The sequence below is a fragment of the Alligator mississippiensis genome, chromosome 2 (genome assembly GCF_030867095.1).
Source record: "Alligator mississippiensis isolate rAllMis1 chromosome 2, rAllMis1, whole genome shotgun sequence".
Classification (NCBI taxonomy): Eukaryota; Metazoa; Chordata; order Crocodylia; family Alligatoridae; genus Alligator; species Alligator mississippiensis.
This window is the reverse complement of record NC_081825.1, coordinates 234,892,345-234,912,355: the sequence shown is the minus strand read 5'-3', so window position 1 is coordinate 234,912,355 and position 20,011 is coordinate 234,892,345. Positions and strand designations below refer to the sequence as shown.

General features: G+C 45.7%; 1 protein-coding gene across 5 annotated transcripts in view; it reads right to left on the bottom strand.

The window, feature by feature from the left end:
- Positions 1-10,347: 10,347 nt before the first annotated feature.
- Positions 10,348-20,011, bottom strand: part of SIPA1L1 (signal induced proliferation associated 1 like 1) — a 454,573-nt gene continuing 444,909 nt past the window's right edge. For 3 of the 5 annotated variants that reach the window (XM_059722914.1, XM_059722915.1, XM_014602339.3), the window contains 4 exons: positions 18,249-18,395; positions 15,146-15,260; positions 14,542-14,623; positions 10,348-13,679 (listed from right to left, as the gene is read on the bottom strand). In XM_059722914.1, coding sequence (XP_059578897.1) covers positions 13,536-13,679; positions 14,542-14,623; positions 15,146-15,260; positions 18,249-18,395 — 488 coding nt within the window. In that variant the 3' untranslated portion in view covers positions 10,348-13,535. The remainder of the gene's footprint in view (positions 13,680-14,541; positions 14,624-15,145; positions 15,261-18,248; positions 18,396-20,011) is intronic. The other 2 variants (XM_059722916.1, XM_059722917.1) reach the window with 2 other exon arrangements.

The window sequence follows — 20,011 nt, the reverse complement described above, 5'->3', positions numbered from 1 at the left end:
GGGGGCTGCAGCAGGCTCTTCCTGGGGAGCGCATGCTCCTGGATCTGTGCACTGGACAAGAGCAGGCTGCTGCCCACCCCAAGCACTGGGAAGAGCCCAGTGCCACTGCCAGCCCCCAGCTGCCAGCGGCAGCCTGCTCTTGTCCTGCACACAGATCCAGGGGCACATTCCCCCCGGGAATAGCCTGGTGCAGCTCCCCAGCCCTCCTGAGGTGTATGTAGCAGCAAGATCCACCCCCCCCCCCCCCGCATCCACTGATAGCTCCCCCACTTTACTCCCTGCTGCAGACCCACAAGCAGCCGACAGGCTGTGCTGCACCCCTCCCCTCACCCTTTCCCTAGTCCCAGCCTTACTCCCTCCCTCCCATGGGAACATATTATTATTTTCCCTGATTTAAACTGATTTTTTTTTTTCTTTTCTTCCTTTTATCCCGATTTCAACTTGGTTTTTAGGTTTGGAAAATAAACCCTGAAAAATTCCTGGATTTTTTTTTTTTTAAATAAAAAGTGAAAATGCAGAACACTACCTATAACAGAAGAGAAGTTCAGTGTACATAGACCGGTTGCAAAATGGCTAAATTTGGTTAAAGATAGACCTGGATGGATGTAGTATCAGACTTAACTGATTTAAGTTAAACCAGTCTATCAAACTTCTGTCCCAGATCTCTTCCTGACTCAAGTTACCTCACAGTCTCCCAGCATCCAGAATACTTTGCAGCTTTCTTCTGTGGTGTCTGTTCTGGTGGAGTTGGCCCAGTTCTAACTTCAGCTGTCACAGAGCTAAGGCAGCAAAACCTCTGCTCCCTAGCCTGCCTCCTGTATGCCCATCAGCTTGATGGGGTGGGGGGAGGAATGGAGCCCCCCACCCTGCATGGGGGCACCCCCACTGGTGGGGTATGCTTCCTGGTGGAGTTTCTGGAGACCCAAGTGCAGGAGCTTGAGGAGGGGTACGTTAGCTATGCACTATCTGGACCCACGAAGATTACATTACATCTTAACACCTCGGGACAGCTAGTAACAGACACTCAGGAAAAAACTGAACTATTGAATGCCAACTTTGCTTTGTTATTTCCCCCAAGGAGAAAGACAAGCAAGATAAAGATCACGGGGGTCATGGTGGAAATGATAGCCTTCCCACTGTGGATGCTGAGCTGGTGCAAAATCAGCTAGAAAAGCTAGACATTTATAAGACAGCAGGACTAGATGGACTTCATCCGAGAGTGCTGAAGGAGCTGGCTGAGGTCATCCTGGAACCCCTGGCAAAGCTCTTTCAGAAATCGTGGCACACAGGGGAGATCCCTGAGGATTGGAAGAGGGCCAACATTGTGCTCATCTTCAAGAAGGGGAAGAGGGAGGATCCGGGCAACTATAGGCCAATCAGACTAACTTCCATCCCAGGGAAAGTCCTGGAAAAACTCATTAAAGAATCCATGTGCGATAAGCTTGTTGAGGGTAAGATTCAGAAAGACAGCGAACATGGCTTCATTGCATGTAGGTCTTGTCTTACCAATCTCATCTCCTTCTATGAACAGGTCTCTTGCCACCTGGACATGGGAAAGATGGTTGACATTATATACCTAGACTTCCAAAAGGCTTTTGATCTAGTATCCCACCATATCCTTGTGGAAAAATTGGAAGATTGTGGGCTTAACTGCTCAATAGTTCAGTGGGTGGAAAACTGGCTGCATGGTAGGATCCAGAGAGTTCTCATGAACAGATCTGTGTTGTCCTGGCAAGAAGTGGCCAGTGGTGTCCCTCAGGGGTCCATGCTTGGACCGGTGCTTTTCAACATCTTTATCAATGATTTGGATGTGGGGGTGAAAAGCTCACTGGCCAAGTTTGCGGGCAACACCAAGTTATGGGGGAGCATGGTCATGCCAGAAGATAGGTTGCAGATACAGGCAGACTTGGACAGGCTGGACAATTGAATAGACTGGAACCAGATGAAGTTCAACACTCAGAAGTGTAAGGTGCTCCATCTGTGGGGTAAACAATCCCCAACATACCTACAGGCTTGGTGGCAACAATTTGACTTGCACCACAGCCAAAAGGGACCTAAGGGTAGTGATTGACCATCACATGAACATGAGCTGGCAGTGCAATGCTGTGCCCAGCAGGGCAAACAACACGCTGACATGCATTAACTGTTGCTTCTCATGCAAAACTAAGGAAGTGATACTCCCACTATACTCCACACTGGTGAAACCCTAGCTGGAGTACTGCATCCAGTTCTGGGTGCTGCACTTCAACAAGGACATGGAAAAACAGAGAAGAGCCACCCATATGATCAGGGACTTGCAAGACAAGCCATACGAGGAGAGGTTGAGGGACTTGGGTCTCTTCAGCCTACTGAAGAGAAGGCTGAGAGGGGACTTGGTAGTGGCTTACCGCTACATCAAGGGAGTACATCAAGAACTTGGTGAACAGCTGTTCACCAGGGCACCCCTGGGGAAGACCAGGAGCAATGGATAAAAGCTCCTGGAAAGCTGCTTCAGACTCAATTCCAGTAAAAACTCCTTCACAGTCAGGGTGTCCAAACTGTGGAATAAACTCCCTCCAGTGGTGGTGCAGTCACCTACACTGGAAATCTTCAAAAGGAGACTGGACAGTCACCTTGCTGGGCTCACTTGACCCCAGTTGGACTGGACCCGATGATCTACAAGGTCCCTTCCAGTCCCTAACATCTATGAATTTATGACTCTCTGTACCTAGGCACAAAATCAGTGACCACTTTTGAAAATTTAATTCTAAGTGATTACCTCTGGTCACACAAGAGAGGCAGTGACATACTTGAGAAGAGAACCTGGTAGCTCTGGTTTCCAATACTGTCTAAAGCAGTATCTTTTCTTCATTTCAGTTTTGTAAATGAGTTAAGTTTGAGACTAGCTTATCTACAGTTAAGAAACTGCTTGGAAAGTAAAAGAACATGAAAGCTTGTTTGCATCCTTAAACTTCTGATTAAAAATGAGGTATGAAAGGATGAGATCTATTAGTTCTAAAATCCTGTAGGACATGATGACCAGGAACAAGCAGTTCCGTTCACTACTACTACAGATAGCACTTTTCTTCCTTTATAAATCAGGTTCAAACAACAAAAATTAATAAAGTTACCTTTTTTTTTTTAATGTATTCAGTACATTTTAAAGTAGTTTTATTTAACTGGTAAGAAATAACTTAATCATTCTGTCCTTGTACATTATCCATTGAACTCCAATTTATGTTCAAATACAGCTTGACATAAATGATGAGTATAAACGAATCATTATCTAGTTAAAAAAGCATTTATCCTTTTTAACAAAATAAAAACATAACAAATTATGAATCTGAATAAATGCATGGAAAACCTCTCCTGCTTAAATAAACGTGTGTGGATACAATGCATCTTTCTGATTAGCATGAAAGAACAAATTTTAGTGTTACAACTATTTTAGTTGCAAATTGACGTGTTTAAATGGACTCCAACCAATACGAATCCAACTTTCTGATGAACTTCTCTAAAAAGGACAGACTCAAAGCAAGATGAATGCCAATTATTTATACAAAGATTTCTGCTTGCCGATTTAAGTCATAATTAAAACTGGCAATTTACATTATTTTAATTGGAATCAATCAACCTGGTTTGTTCTTTATGGTGATGAAATGAAACTAAAAGGTTTCATCCCAACCCTCTAGGACTGGGTTACCATACAATTGAAACTAGCTCCAAATGTCAGCTCTTTTTGGATTTTCAATAAGAATTAATAAAATGAAGACCAGACCTCCACAAGCCCCTCTCTGCCTGCAAACAATATTTGACTGTTCTTTGTTTCTACACAGCAGTCTAAAAAAAAGAAAGAAAAGAGTATTTCTACAGTCTTACACGTTAAGAGTTACAGGAACACAGAATTTATTATAGGGGCTTGGGGCGTTGAATGGGAACTCGTATCCTGCTTCTGGCAGTGTCCAGAAAACCCCTAGCTCCAGTTAGTGATGTGTACACAAGGGAAAAACTCCTTAGTCCCTGCAGAAATGACCAGGTCACAAGGCAAGGCTTAAGATTTGCTTATTCTCATCTTAAAAAGCACAACTACAACTATAATCTGCCATAAAACACATTATCCTGCCTTTTTAGAAACCCAGCTCCAGACTTTAGCTGCAATCAGGCTGCTCACATTATAGAACAGGCTTGTCCAACATATGGCCTGCCAAGCCATTTTCTGTGGCCCGCGGTGCTGCGACAGGAAACGAAAGTAAATGCTGTTTACTTTCATTCCCACCCCTTGTCCCTCCCCCAACCCCTCAGAAGCTTCCTAATGGTTGCTGAAGGGCTGGGGGAGGGATAAGGTTCCCACACGCACCGTGTCAGCTTGATGTTGTCAACTCGGTGCGGCTCCTCCCCTCCCCCTTCATTTCACAGTGTCCCTTCCTCACCCCACCCCTCCCTTCCTCATTTGCATGCCAGCTCCTCCCCTCTCCCACATTGCAGGGTTTCTGTTCCTAGCCCCGCCCTCCCCTCATTTGCATGCCGGCCCCGCCCTGTGCCAGTCCCTGCCGGCCGTGTGGGCTGGAGCAGGTCATAGCGCAGCAGGGTGGCAGGCACAGGGGGCGTGGATGCCGGCTTGGAGGGATGCTGCAGCCAGGCCTGTGGGAGATGCTGATGCTGCTATGGCTGTTGGGGCGGGAAGCCGGCACTGCTCCCACCGCCCTGCATCCCCCCGCACCCACAGACATCGCACTGGGGGTGGTGAGTTGCGGGCCCCAGGGATGGAGGGACCCCTGCTGCTTGGGCTCAGGCTGCCCCTGGGGAGAGGGAGCAGGGGAGTGTCCCTGCACATCCTGCACCCCCTGTAGAGTCCCCACATGTCCCCCTGGCTGCTGAGCCCAGGTGCGCAGGTGTGGGAGCATCCTCGAGGCCTCCCAGGTGGCAGGGAGGGCACAGCGGGGTCAGGCGGCACCCCTTGACCCCTGCGCCCCCAGGCTGCGGCAGGACTGGATAGGCTGCACGAGCGCCTGCTCCTGCTGGCCCACTGGGTGATAAAAAGTTCATGATCCGGCTCCACATTCAAAAAGGTTGGACACCCCTGCTATAGGTAAACCTAGGCATATTGCTGTTTGAAGGAGGTGGCAGGAAACTAATGCAATTTTTGAAAGGTTGCTGTCAAATCCCTTGAGTTGAGGATGATCTCTACCACAGCAAATTGATGGGTCTTGGGGAGACTTAGCACAATCCTTGAGTCAGATTCATTCACAGAAGTTGCAGGTCTTTCTGCAGGAAAAGTAGGCCATAGGCTGGAACTTCTCTTCTTTTCCTTCCTCTGCTCTCTGAAAATAGTGGGAGTTAGACACATTACTTCACCTGGGTGTTTTTAAACGTTGAAGTAGGTTCCTAAATACCCTTAACAAGTTTGTAACAAGTTTATTTCCTTGTACTTATTCTAACACTGTGTGAATAACTTTGAATGACCCTTTGTTTTCATACTATTGTGCTGTGTCCAGACATGTGTGGATATTTGGTTCCCTGGGGACAAGAAGCAGCGGTGCACCTTGCACCACCGCTACTTCTCCCTGGGGAACGCCTGTGCCACATGGCAAGCTACCCCAGGTAGGGTTGGGGAGGCTGGGGCCAGCACTTTGCTGGCCCCAGCAGCCTTACCTGGGGTCCTGGGGGCCTCCTGGGGCTTCAGCAGCAACAATTCTGCAGTGCAGAGCATGGCTGGCAGCTCAAGTATGGCTCCAGGCAGCCCGGTTCCACTTTTGAGTGGTGCATACTGTCTGTGTGTGCCCTCCTCTTTTTTTCCCCCGCAGGTTTTTTTGACTCCTGGATATCCAGGGGTCAAAAAAAAACCACGGAAAAAAAGCAGAGCAGCACACACTTGTGCAGCATTCCCTTGCAGCATGAAGAACATCTAAAGGTATGGTATGTGGCGCTGCAGACATGTTTGCAATACCACATACCACATGGCTGCACTTGTCTGGATGTGGTCTTGGAGAGCAAAAGAGAAGGACCAATCACTAGTCTAGTTTTTCACTCGAGCCTTCTGTAGCAGAGCCCTGCAGCCCAGTCCCTCAGAGGGCTATTCCAGTCTGCCATGGCCAGAAGAATGAGGTCAAAATACATTAAGAGATCTCCAACTCTCCAGAGTCCTACTTCAGCCCTTTGGTGTGTAGCTGTTAGCTAACCATATCTTGCTCTTTCTCATGTCCTAAGGAGGAAGGAGTCTTCATTGCTAGGAATATGCCAACAACAGTTAGAGCAGCCAAATCAGCAGTTAAAATCCCATTGTCTTTGTATGGAAATTAGATAGTACTCAAACAATGGTGTTCCTAATGCTGTTACAAGTATATCTAAGGCATGGCTCTGAAAGAAATCAGGGGAAAAATAAATCTGTTTTCCTATTTGTTAATTTCCTACAAGTGATAGGCACTGGTGCACAGTCAGCTTCGCAGTGCCTTTCAGGCTGTTCAGTTCTCTCTGTTGCTTGCAAGAGGGTCTTTTAGGGCAACAGGGCAGAGAGAAGTGCTTTTCAATGAGAATGCAAGCTATGTTTGTAAATGCCATGCAGCACCTCTTTAAGTAGTTAGATGTCTGCATAGCATTGTCAGTCTGGCCCTATAGGACTGTAAAACCACGAAGACTTGAAAGGAGATTTTGGGGCAAGGGTAGGACCTGGAGCTACCCTGAATAACCTCTTTGAGAAACAAACCCTCCCCCCCTCCCCAATTTTCTTGGATAAAACACGATCTCAAGTACAACATGCTCACTATTTTTGAAAAGCCCCAAGAAGGAAAAAAAAGATTTTACCTTGGAGTACAGTTAAGTACCTGAAGTCTGGGGTCTTCAGGGCTGGTGCCATGCACTGGGGCCAGGGGCTGCATGCAATGGCCCAATTAGCACACAAGCACTAAGGCCACACTGCAGGGCCCAATCCAGCATGTAGGTACTGGGGCCATGCATCCAACCCAGCACACTGAGTCTGGAACCCCATGCTGGGTCTGACCCGGGACATGTCCCAGGCTCAGTGCACTGGGTCTGCCAGCACATGGCTCTACAAAGAGCATATGGGATCACCCCAGGCCTGCTGCGTCCAGGGTCCTGTGCTGGACTTGGCACCCCGGATGTGGAGCAACCCCATGTGCCAGCCCAATCTGGTGTGCAGTTGGGGCGCAGGGGGCTCCCCATGAGTCTGGAAATTTGGTGGGGGGTGGGGTGGATGCAGGGCAATGACAGCATTAATTGACATGGCTCCCAGAGTTCCAGTAATTAATGTGGCTACTGATTCACCTCCCCCCACCCCCACCCCCAATTTTCCAGACCTGTGCATATAGTGCACAACCCAGTTTTCCCCAACTTTCCCCAAGTGGTTTTTGCAAAAATATGGTAGTTAACTAGCAGTCAGTATCCCTTGGAGAACAGAAAAACTGAAAAATAAATCAAAACCTTTTCTCTTGCTCTCAGCAAGACAAGTCCTTGGAACACAACATGCTACAAGGGATCAGCATGTCTGGTACAGGAAGGCCAAGACTAGGAACTGTAGTCTTACAACCTATTAGCAGGGCTGAGGTCATAGCTGCCTCCTGCAGGCCTATTCCGCCTAGATGTGTCTCTTTTCTCCTTTCTTGAAAGCAGCCAGCTCTTGTATACAGCATAAATGGTTTTATTATCCTTTTCCAGGTGCTCCCTTGCAGGCCTGGAGCCTATGAGCAGGTCTGCACCACAGTGTTTTACCCATACCCTGGCTTGCACACGCAAATGAGTATTAGTCAGGCAGGAAAGCCAACAGCTGAGATGTCTAGTACAGTAGCATCTTCACTATATACCTGTTGGGGCAGGCCTGAATTCACTCCTGCCATGCAGGTAACTTCTGTCATTTATTGACCCTTTGCCTTGGTGATCATCCAAGTTCCACCCAGCTGTCATTGACTTGCCTCCTTTCTATGAGGTCAGTGTCATCTGCTGGTGACTCCCCCCCTCACCTCCCCACCGACAAGATTTGTCCTCAGTGTCCCAGGGCAGCAGAATCCCTTTCTGACGGGAGTCTCAGTGTGCCATTGCAGGTCCCCTTCAAACCATTCTACACCTGTGGGATGTCAGGCACGGTTCAAGTTAGAACAGTTGCAAGTGAAGGCTTGTTGCCATCTCTGACCTGCACAACTGTGTCTTGTCACTAGAGGGTTTGGGGTCCAGGGACCCATCCAGGAGGCAGGACTCTATCCCTTCTCTGGGGTTGGAGCCACAGGGGTTAAGCACAGCAAGAGCATGGAGCCTAAGGAAGCCTGCCTCCTTGGGCCCCAGGATCTTGCCGCACTCTGCACTAGGCAGCACTTTCCCCCTTCTCCAGGAATGTGGAAGGCTGGGGAGGGAAGTCATGCCCTCCCCCTACCTCCAAATTTCCTGGCTAGGAAAGCACCACCTGAATGTGGGGAAAGACTTTGTTCTGAGAGTGCCTGGCCCCCAGCTCCTGAGCCCAGATTGGGTCTCCTGGAGCCCTTGGATCTCACACCATGTGGGCTAGGATCATACCCACTATGGTCAGGATAGGGCAGGGTGGGGGGTTTGGCTTGGGGCCAGTACTATCCCTTGGGACCAGAGCTTGGGAGGGTGAAAAGTTTGTCAGGAGTAGAGGGGCTGGGAGCTGTGCATCTTGGGATGCTGGATGACCGCAAATTGGTTGCTTTACTTCTGTGGAGCTGACAAATACCCTACCTCAAGCTGGGTGGAACAGCTCATAGACAGCCCTTGCCTGAAGTGGTGCAACTTTAAGATACTTAGATGGTTCTTAGCACAATTTAACACCTTTTAATGTGTGGATACTCCTGTTTTAAGTGCCTGGTTTAAAGGTAACCTGTAACATCATCCTTAGAGCAGATGTACACTGGCTTTGTTTTTGATTCAAGTCTTTTCTCATAAACAGGTGAGGAGCTGAGTCTCATACTTTAATTATCTGCTTCAAGCTATCACTTTTCTCTCTCCTGGGCTCCATGATGCTCATTTGGATTCCTCAGCCATCTGGTTGTCAGAATCGGCACTACAGTAACTCTTGCTATGCTGGATGCTGAGTGCCTAGGAGGCAGAGCAGATGGGGGACCAAACGCTCAGTCATGTGGAGCAAACTGCCTTAGAGGAGGGGAGGTAAATGCAAGGACTATAGGATGAGCATAGGGAGGGAAAGGAGTAGACAGAGTTGAATGTGAAAGTTAGAAGAACGCCCTCCTTCCTTACCCATTAGGTGCAAGTCCTGTGCATAGCTGCTCACTGGTACTTGCAACTGAAGGATAGGGAAGATGCAAGTCAGTCCTTGAGCACTGATGGATTAGCTCCTTTGTGTGCTGAAAACTGATGAGGCAAGGAATCTCCTTTGGTTATTAGAAGTACCATCTGCCCAGCAGCTGCTGTGCCAGCCCTGATGCTAGGTATATGCTTCTCTGCAGGAACATAGCATGGAATTATTCTGAATTGGGGGTGGGAGCCATGTTTTGCTATATAGGTATAAATATAACTGTCTGAAGAAATGAGAAAACCTTGATCAAAACAGTAACTGCACAGTGAGGAGCTTATTAGCTCAGTGCAGCACAGTAAACAACAAACATGGAGGGAAGGCAATGCCTCCTTACACAGAGTTCCTGCTCAGGGGCTGGGTACAATCTAGTCCTTGTGCTCAGGGAATGGAAAGCCTGCTGTGAGTTAGTGCCTTCAGCAGTACTAGCCTAACTAGTGGGTGGATAAGTCAGGCTCAGGTTCCCTACCCCTAATAACCAGTGGAGGACATCGCCCACAGAGCACATCCTTCAGTCTTTCAAGAAGTGCAGAAAGTGGACTGTGCTCCACAAGCTCCTGGATGTACAATATTCAGAGGCATGTGAAATCTTTAGAAATACAATTAGTAAATAGGCAGGAGAGTAAACGGAAAGATCATTTACTGTGGGGAGATATGACCAACTGGGTGACACTGAGGTTGGACCAAAATTAAGAAAAAAAAATATCTTGCAATCTGGTTTTTCAGGACAACATTCACTGAAATACTCGCCCCACCTTTGGCCTACCAGTTGTGCTAGTAGGCAAAGAAACTTTCCTATCAGCAGGGTGACATCAAAGTAAAGGGACCCAACTTAAAGATAAGAAAAAATGTCCTTTGCAAGAGAAACAAAGGATTTCTCTAAATAAGGAAGGGAGGCAGTGACTTAGAGCTAGTAGGAATAGAAAGTGTAATGGTGAAACACCTGCATATAACTAGTGATGGCCTCCAGAGGGAAGGCAAAACAAAACGCTTAGAGAATGAGACTTGAGTATGGTGCAATTGGTGTAGTAAGAAAAAACAGAAAGGGGGCTCACTTGTTAAAAACAGCACCCGATAAAATCAACAGCAAGTGGTTTAGAAGAGCCTTTAAAATGAGTTTTATTGTCAGAATTTTACAAGTAGCCTTTAGAGGCTTCATACAAGAAGAACTCTGTTGCAAAACTCTAATAAATAGTCTGCCCCAAGTCCCAGTTTTTTTTAAAATAAAATAAAAACCAAACAAACTTAAAAATAAGAGAGAATAAGCAAGACTTCAGGATGCTCAGAGATGTTAGCAATATTTCCCATTTACAAATAATATCAGGCATTATACAAATTTCCTTCATACAAGTCATTAAAAAACCCAGGACATTCTAAACCTTTACAAGAGCATTCCAGAAACAGCTCCCAATGGATCCATTTCCATGACAAAACATTAGAGAAGAATTCCATGAGGATTATCACCACAAATGAAGTTTTAGGTTAAAGTACAGAATGTCTGTATGTGTAGGGAGATGGAAGGTATGGAAAAGTGTAGTGAAGGAGGCATAGAAAAGTTAATGATAAGAAATGACCAGGTCACCAAGTCCTTGGATGCTGGTGTCGCAGTGGATATTGTCTTTATGGACTTCAGGAAGGCCTTCGACACTGTCTCTCACCCCATTCTCATTAAGAAACTAGGAGACTGTGGTGTTGATGCCTACATGGTCAGATGGGTCACTAACTGGCTGGAAGGCTGCACCCAGAGAGTGGTGGTGGACAGGTCATTTTTGACCTGGAGGGATGTGGGCAGTGTGGTTCCACAGGGCTCGGTCCTCGGGCCTGCACTGTTCAACATCTTCATCAGTGACTTGAACAAGGGGGTAAAAAGCACCCTGTTCGAATTTGCAGACGACACTAAGATGTGGTGGGAAGTGGGTACGCTAGAAGGAAGGAACAGGCTGCAATCAGACCTAGACAGGTTACAGGGGTGGGCAGATGAGAACAGGATGGGTTTCAACACTGACAAGTGCAAGGAACTGCACCTGGGGAGGAAGAACTAGCAGCATACCTACAGGCTGGGGAACTCCCTTCTCATCAGTGCAGAGACAGAAAAGGATCTTGGAGTCATTATTGATACCACAATGAACATGGGCCAACAGTGTGGGGACGCGGTCATGAAGGCCAACCGCACCTTGTCATGCATCCACAGATGCATCTCAAGCAGGTCCAAGGAGGTGATCCTCCCCCTCTATGCGACACTAGTCAGGCCACAGCTGGAGTACTGCATCCAGTTCTGGGCGCCACACTTCAGGGGAGATGTGGACAGTATGGCGAGGGTCCAAAGGAGGGCCACCCACATGATCAGGGGTCAGCAGGGCAGGCCCTACGAGAAGAGGCTGAGGGACCTGAACCTGTTCAGCCTCCATAAGAGAAGGCTGAGAGGGGAACTAGTGGCAGTCTACAAACTAGTCAAGGGGACCAGCAGGCATTGGGAGAGTCCCTGTTCCCCCGAGCACTCCTGGGATTTACAAGAAACAATGGACACAAGCTAGCGAAGGGTAGATTCAGGCTAGATATTAGGAAGTGCTACTTCATTGTCAGGGCAGCACACTTCCAAGAGAAGTGGTGCTGGCTCCTACCCTGGAGGGGTCTTTAAAAGAAGGCTGGACGAACATCTGGCTGGGGTCATTTGACCCCAGTACTCTTTCCTGCCACGGCAGGGGGTCGGACTTGGTGATCTGCTCAGGTCCCTTACGCCTCTACCAACTATGAAACTATGAATATGTCTACCATTTTTTTTTAAAGAAGCATCTGACAGAGGGGAAAGAGGGGGAGGGAGGGGGCAGGAGGGTGGCTGAAATGGACAAATATTCCTTAATATTTCTTATGTAAGAAATATGTTTAGATGGGAAGGATGTTGATAGTGGAGGGTAGAGATGATTACTGCATGCTGCTTGCAGCAGTATTTGTGCAGGCTGCAATCAGTGAGAGTTGCATTGTAATGCAAAAAAAAAAAAAAAAAGGCATTTCTGGAGAGGTGACATCTTATGGCAAGTTCATGGCACCTTCAAAGAAAACAAAAATAGGTTCCTGGTATTAAGCAGGATGGGAAACATAATGCTAGGTAGTAGTAAAGGGAATGCCAGACTCCAGAGACCTAAGAGTTAAAATATTGATTTTTTTCCCTGTCCCAATACTTCTAAAAATACCCTTTTTTTCATTTAGTCTTTACATAGTTCTACATAAAGGGGGGTTATTAATTCCAGAAGGCCTGGCATACAGGAAATCAAGTGATTTCTAAACACTGCTTGAGCCTGCTGTTATTTGGGAGTCTCATAATCAAACAGGGGGGGAACAGCAGGGCAGGAGCACTGACATGGCATAAAGATAGTTCAAGAAAATGTCTGGGGTTTGAAAAAATCTAAATATTTTAGGACTTTAGTCAAGAACTTACTGTATATGCTCAGAGAACAGGACCGTCCAGGCTATGGAAGGGATGGAGACCATGTGTTACACAGTCTCTTTCAGCCTGCCTGATGTGGTGTGCCATTTGGCGAGCCAAAGAGCCAAACTGCACTGTCCTACAGTAAACTGGCAACCATTGTTTCCACAGGAAACAAAAGTAACTAGAAATGCTAATGCAAGGAGGAGATATGTGATAAGTCTCACCCATGGCTCAAATCTCTAGTCTCTACTGTACCATCCACTACGGGCCTATGTCTTGCATAACATATGGGAAGGCAGCACTAGCGGTCAAGCGCAAATCATTCAGGAGACACCTCAACCCTTGTTTCATATCCCCTTGTCTGCGGCAAACTTCAGAAACCAACATAAGAAAAGCAGCAAAAGAAACATTTCTTTCTAGTCTTCTAGGTGTCATAATATTTGCCAAAGCAGCAAGGAAAAGCAGATTACCTGAAATAGATAGAAAGGAGTTAATGGAAATAAGTAGAGGTGAAGGGCAGAGCAATTCTGGCCCTGTCTCCAAATCATTTTGTACATAACAGGTAAAGAGATAATGTGCAAAAAATAAAGACATTCACATTTTAGCAGTTACCTTCTCTTTTACCTTTGTAAAATTATTTACTTTTTTGTTTTTCTACAAAAGGCAGATGTTGATTGTTGATCTGCAATTGTTCAGAGAGAGCGCAAGGATGCAAAAAAGGGCTGTTAGAGGAGGGAGGGTGGGGAAGTGCTGTGACTATACACTTTCACATCATGAGTAAAGATGGCATTAAAGCTTAAGTCCCACTGATGATGCTCAGCACTGATGGTTTCCTTCCTTCCCCATTTACTGTCTTCAGTTCATATCAATCGTGTTGAAAACCCATTCTGTGAATTTCTTCAGTTTTTCAGTTGCGTTCTGAGACTCCTCCTGTAACCGTAAATTGTCTTCCCGCAAGTGCTGCACTTCAGCCTGAAGATTGGCCTTGTCTTCCTTTTCCTGAAGGGTGAAGAACATGAGAACTCAGTGATGATTCCAGGTCATGTTTCCTACCTGTCTCAATGAGCAAGAAATCATCCAGAGGGTTTTAGCACTTTTCCTTTGCAAGGGCTTCAAGTGTGGTGAAACCTTTTGCTGGCACAAGGAAATTCTACACCTGCAAGCTGTATATGGTGACCTCCTTCCTTTCCCCTTGCCACACTCCTTGCACACATATTACTGACCTTTCTTCAGGATAAATGTTAATGTGTAAGCTTGCTCTCCAAGCAAGCACCTGAAAATGGTCTCATTTTAACCTGTGCTGTTAATGTAGCCCCCTACAATGTGAAAGCTGAAGGTTACCTAAAAGAGGTGGGAAATGCTTCTGTGAATACTATGCTGCATAAAGCAATCTCTGGCCTGATCACAGCAAGATCCTTCCTGTGTTAAAACAGCCACAGACATGGCGGTGTGCATTTGAGCACTAAAACACACATGTACTGATCTTTCCTTCTGCTTCCTAAAAGCCACTGTTAACACCTTATTAGTAAATATCCTGAACTATGGTGTGAGAAAACAGGTAAGAGAGAGGTAGTTGGCCATGTTAGCCTGAAGTCAGGCAGAAGGCAGGGTAGAGATGCATGTTATAAACTAAATCAGAGATGCATAAGCATTTGTGAAAATGTATGCATCTCCCATTTAGTTAGTCTATAAGGTGTATATCTACCCCACTTTCTATCTGAGAAGAAGCATGCCATTTTCTGAAAGAAGGCTGAGTGCGTCTCAGGCTTCTAGGTTATGAGGGCAAGGTGATAAGCTCGATAGCATGGCTGATCAACATCACATCAACCACCAACTCACTTTCTGTAGAATAAGTGTTTACCTTCCTTAAATCCTCTTGCAGAATCTTCAGTAAACCTTCTAACTGGTCTACTTTTGAGGCAAGAGTAGGAGGAGACTCTTTCCTGTGGAAAGGAGGAGGCACACATGGTATTAGCAGGATTTAGTAATCATGCTTTACTCAACTCTAATCTGGGTTTCTACAGGCTTTTCTGTGACACAGTGCTTCATGTGGATGTGCAGTAGGGCTCGTTGTGAATATACAATTATTTTAAAATGTCCACTGCATGTCTCAACCAGAACAGATGCACATCTATATGCAGCACAATCAAATAATGGAGAGTAGCTGTGAGAAGTTGAGGTCTCATTTTTTGCTTTCTCTCTACCTCTATTAGTTGCATGATAATTACATGTGCCTTAGAAAAATGCAGCTTTGGATGCTCTTTAAACATTTTAGATGACTTTCAACCCTTCAATAACCTTCAAAAACAGGTTATCTTACAAAGGCTGAAATATTCTTAGCGTTCAAGTGTTTCCTTCTTCCAATTTTTCTTGTAAAAATTCATAAGCTAAGAAGTTTATTACAAAGTAAAACATGTCTCCATCCCATGCCCCAGATTTTAGTGTAAAAAAACCTTCCAACCTACCCTGTGTAAGGCTTTATCTGTCCAGTGAGCTGGTCCTCAGTCTGATCACTGTTGGAGGCAGCACTCACTGGTCTGTGATTTTCATCACTAGCAGCAAAGAAAGAGGCTCGCTGAACTAGAGAGAGAGAGAGAGAGAGAGAGAGCGAGAGAGAGAGAGAGAGCAGACAAAAAATAATACATGCAATAATAATTTGCTTACAGGTTATAGCATCTGCATTTGAGGGTCTCAAGGACTAAACTCAAAACCATCCCTGGTGTTCAGCATGAAAGGGGTAAACAGAGGCACAGAAGGGAAGCTAAAGCAAATCGGCAGCAACACAGAGGATTAAAACTCAGAAATCCTAACTCCCAGCTTGCTGCCCTAACACCTACATCATGCTGCCTCTATGCACTGAAAAAGAAAATGGGATTCCATTTCATGGCTTCCAGAAACCACAGTTTGAGTAACCTGGCACATCTTTTTTTCCCCCAGAAATAAGAGTTCCCATATGATTTTGTAAGATTACACAGGAATGCAAACAGACCTTTATCATTTTTAAATACTTTTTTTATTTATTCCTAAGATTTTATTACACATTTGTGCATAACAAAAATGAAAACATCTTCTCCCTTCCCCAGCATTTTTTTTTCTTATGACTGCTTATTTAGGAAGTTTTAACAAATCAGCACATCATGTCCTATCTCATTGTTTTGGGAGATACTATGAGTAGGGCTGTGTGAAGCTTCAGTCCCTGATTCAGTTTGGCAGAGATTCAGCCCAATTCAGTGGCCAAATCTCCGAATCTGAATCAAATCAGGAGACCCTCTAATCTCTCCGAATCGAACTGGAACCCTCTGAATCGATTTGGAGATTCGGAAAGACTGGGACATAGACACAGCTTTAAATGTTTTTTCTACATATCTCTAGGTAGCAGGGGCTCATGAATGCTGAGATGCTGGGGTGGATGGAGGTCCCACAGGAGCATTGGGGTGGGGGGGGGGGTCCCCAGCGCGCTCAGCAGCAGACCCGGAAGTGGACCAGAAGCACTTCCAGAAGCGTTCGCCTCCCCAGCTTGGCAACTGGTGCCTCCTGGGTCTGGGGGGAGCACCTGGGGCCCCCCTGTGGCCAACTGCTGAGCTGAAGGGTGGGGGGGGGGCGCAGGGAGGCCACCTACTGTGCTCCCTGGAAGACCCAGAAGTGAACTGGAAGTACGTCTGGTCCACTTCTGGGTTCACCATGAGCACGGGGGGGGAGGGAGGGGAGGGAACACTCCTGTGGGATGCTCCATCCGCCCCAGCATCGCAGCGTTCATGAGCTGTGCTGGTACCTTGAGGTATGTAGAAAAAACATTTAAAGCTGTGTCTATGGTCGAATTGCCGATTCTCTGAATAAGCATTGAATCTTCAGATCTGGATTTGACCAAATCAAATCAGGGACAGTGATCCGAATTAACAAATCGAATCACTGTCCCTGATTTGGGCCAAATCCGAATCGAATATGGCCTGTTTTGCACACCCCTAACTATGAGATGCTTGAACAACGATCAGTAAAGCTAAACTTACATTAAATTTAACAGAATTTCGCCATGTCCATTTTTTAAAGACTGAGAACAGCAGGATCACTGGATGGTTTAAGAATTTAGCAAGAGGTTGTGAGGGTTTTCATTTTAGCTGTTAGTGACTAGCAGTTAGCACTTAAGCCGACTGGCTTCTGTCAAGTTTCTAAGCAAAGAAGTGTCCAACATGACAAGATGCATCAATCATTTACTTTCATTGGTATTTGCCAGGCCCTCACTAGCACTCAGCAGGGAGGCCATGGGCTGAGTTTGTAGACCAGATAGAGTTTCTAACTCAGGTGTGAAGCACTTTCGTGGAGTGGTGAGAAAGGAACCTAGCAAAATGCTGCCCACAATATACCTGTTCCATGGTAGACAAAGGACTGTTAAACAGCTTTCACCACGTTTATTCAAACTTTTAAGACAGTAAGAATGAATTCAAAGCCTATAAACAGAGGGAATAATGCTGTTAACTAGAGTTTGGTATACTATAAACAAGTAAAGAAAGGGATCTCTTCTACTGATCTTGCCAATCGCAGTACATTGCATTAAAATATCAGTCTGTTTCTAGTCTATATTTGTGCAACTCTCCACAACAAATTTGCCTCTCCTTGTGAACTAAGAAAGAATTGGATCTCTGCCCTCTAGAGCTGAAGGGCAAATGTGTTCAATCCATGTAGCAGAGCATATGTTTTCATCATTGACTGATACAGGCGCTACCGTGGGCATATTGTGTGCTAATTACTTGTACTGCGGTCACTGTAGAACTGCCAAAGGAGAAGCAGAAAGAAGATAACTTCCCAGGCTTCTGGGATCAGCATTCTTGGTGTCTAAGTAATGCAGCATCCAAAAGAGCGAGGATCAGTTAAGTCAATCCCATGACAGAATGGTCTTATGTAGAAGTTAGGAAAATGTTCTTTTGTTCAATGTATTTAGAAAGCTTTTTTCATGAGTTTATAGGAGTGGTTACACAGTGGGCTAAAAATCTTCTGTTTCTTTAGAATTCCACTGCATCTCGTCAACTTACATTTCTCTTCAGTTCAGTATTTGTGAAAGAGATGGAAAGTATCATAAGTCCATGTGGCTGGAGGGAGGCTGAGGGGAGAATGGCAAAGGAAAGGCATGTGCCAGCAAGGCAGATTTCCCAAATTACTTTGGCAACACGTCTCAGCTGGAATACAGAAATGTCTGTCTCACGCAGTAAGCAGCCATTAGTGTGTTCACACTCCTTTCCCCCCCACTGCTTGGCTTCACTCTGCACTTTCATGCCAGATGTTTTTCCATGCAGGCTGCGATGCGTGCGGCTGGTCTGCATTAATGACAAGTAGTCAGTTTTGCAGAAATGCAGCTAACTTCTAGTGTGGCAGAACTCTAACATAATGTAGCAGCATGTGAATATTATAGACAAACAAATGTTAGGCTGCTGAGATGTTCGCAATTTTGAAAGAAGTTGAACTTCAAAGTAGATACAAAGCAAAGAAGTGGAAAAAATTATGAGAATAAAGGAAGATACTGCTAGTGAAGTCTGCAGTAGGATACTTCTTCACTATTGCATTCTGAATACTTACCCTCAAAGGCTTTGGCAGCATCTACCAAGTTTGACCAGTCCAGATCAGAGGCAGAATCAGGCAAGGGCATAAGACCTGGGTCTGGCATGGGCTGCCTTCTTTGCTCCTGGATGTCTGTGAGGGAGGTCTCTGAGGCAGAGAACTCTCCTAGAGCAGAGCAGAACAGAGACAAATCACCACAAACTCTGCATTTCCCTCGCAGGTGGCCTCTTTATTTTCCTTTCCAAATTATAAAGAATCCTTCATTCCTCTCTTTCCTGGCATTTTCAAAACCAGACCTGAGGCCACCTAGATCCTCCTTGAAGCTGATCATAAACAACATTCTGCAAGTTAGCTTTTGGGGGATAGTTTTAACATCTCACAGTCGGAATTAATTTCTTTCGAATATAGTCAACACCTGTACATGGAAAAATCAAGCTCTTTCCTGGGATCGTGGCTGCGTCCCAGAAACTCATGTCCCTGCACAAGCCTGATAAGCTTCTGAGGGTTCAGCAGACTGCTGGCTCTGCAACAATGCTTCAACACATACTTTCTCACATGCTAAAGTCTGTTGATTGGGGCTCTTCCCTTGCCACGCAGACCATTTAAGGCAATGAAACACATGAACAGGCCTCCCAAGACTCTCCATGTGTGATGCACTTTTCCTAGGGGCTGGGAATGGTTAAGAACTTCTTAGACAACCCAGAAAATGAGGTGCTTTCAAAGATTTGTCCAGGGCTAATGCATTTTCCTAGTCTCTACCTGGGTTAGCAAGGCCTGCAAAGCATGCTGGGTAGCACCCTCCTTCAGGTCTGGCTGCTCTGAGAAAGCACAAGGTGATCAAGACATTGAATGGCTCAATTTGGGCTTTCTGTGCAGAGGGAGCTGTGGAAAAAAAGGCTCTAGAGCTCTAGAACTGGCCCATCAGGATTTAAACATTGGACTAAAAGAGCTGTCACACACGTCAGCTCACAGTCAGAAGCGCGACATGCAAGGCCATTCTTCCTCTCTCTCTCTCATGCCGATTCCATTTTTTCAATTTAACTGTAATATTGTGGCAAATTCCTTGTAACCAAACTTCTGAATGTCTTTGTTTTGAATGTTTGCTTTTTGATAAAGGCTCTCCAAGAATGCTGGAGCCCAAAGTCATGTTACTGATAACTGCTTTCAACTAATTTTAGTCAAAGTTTTTTGTCTGGGGAATAGGAGTTTAAAGAGCAATCACAGCACTGTCGTTGCTTAGAAGCTTCTGACCTCCCTGACAACTTGTACAGGCCCTTGTTTTACTTCACGCATAGCAGACATTGCAAGCCCTTGATATAGTGCCGTGGGAAGAGTAGGATGCATCTCCACAAGTATGTGGATCTCTGAGACAGTCAGTTTATGATTTAGGGAAAAGAAACATGGAACTGAAAGAAAATGAAACAAGTAATCACTTACAAATGTTTGTCTTTTAAAGGTATTAACTGGATCATCAATTAAGACAGAATGGGAAGTCAGAATATTTTATTTCATGTTTCCCCTTCACATCATTTGAAGAGCAGCTTTGGAGGTACAGCTTTACTAATACGTTTAAAGAACTAAATAAGTAAACGGAAGTCAGATCTTGGGTGGGATTAAATATCCAGTCCTACTCAAACTCCCTCCCCAGAGGCACATAGGCAGCAGACAATGTTTGCATCACTCGCATATTCGGTCCTTTTATCGCAGAGACCTAACTTTTATAGAAAACCCCCAAACCCATTTTGGTGCCAACTGCATTAAACCCATGCTCCAGAACTAGT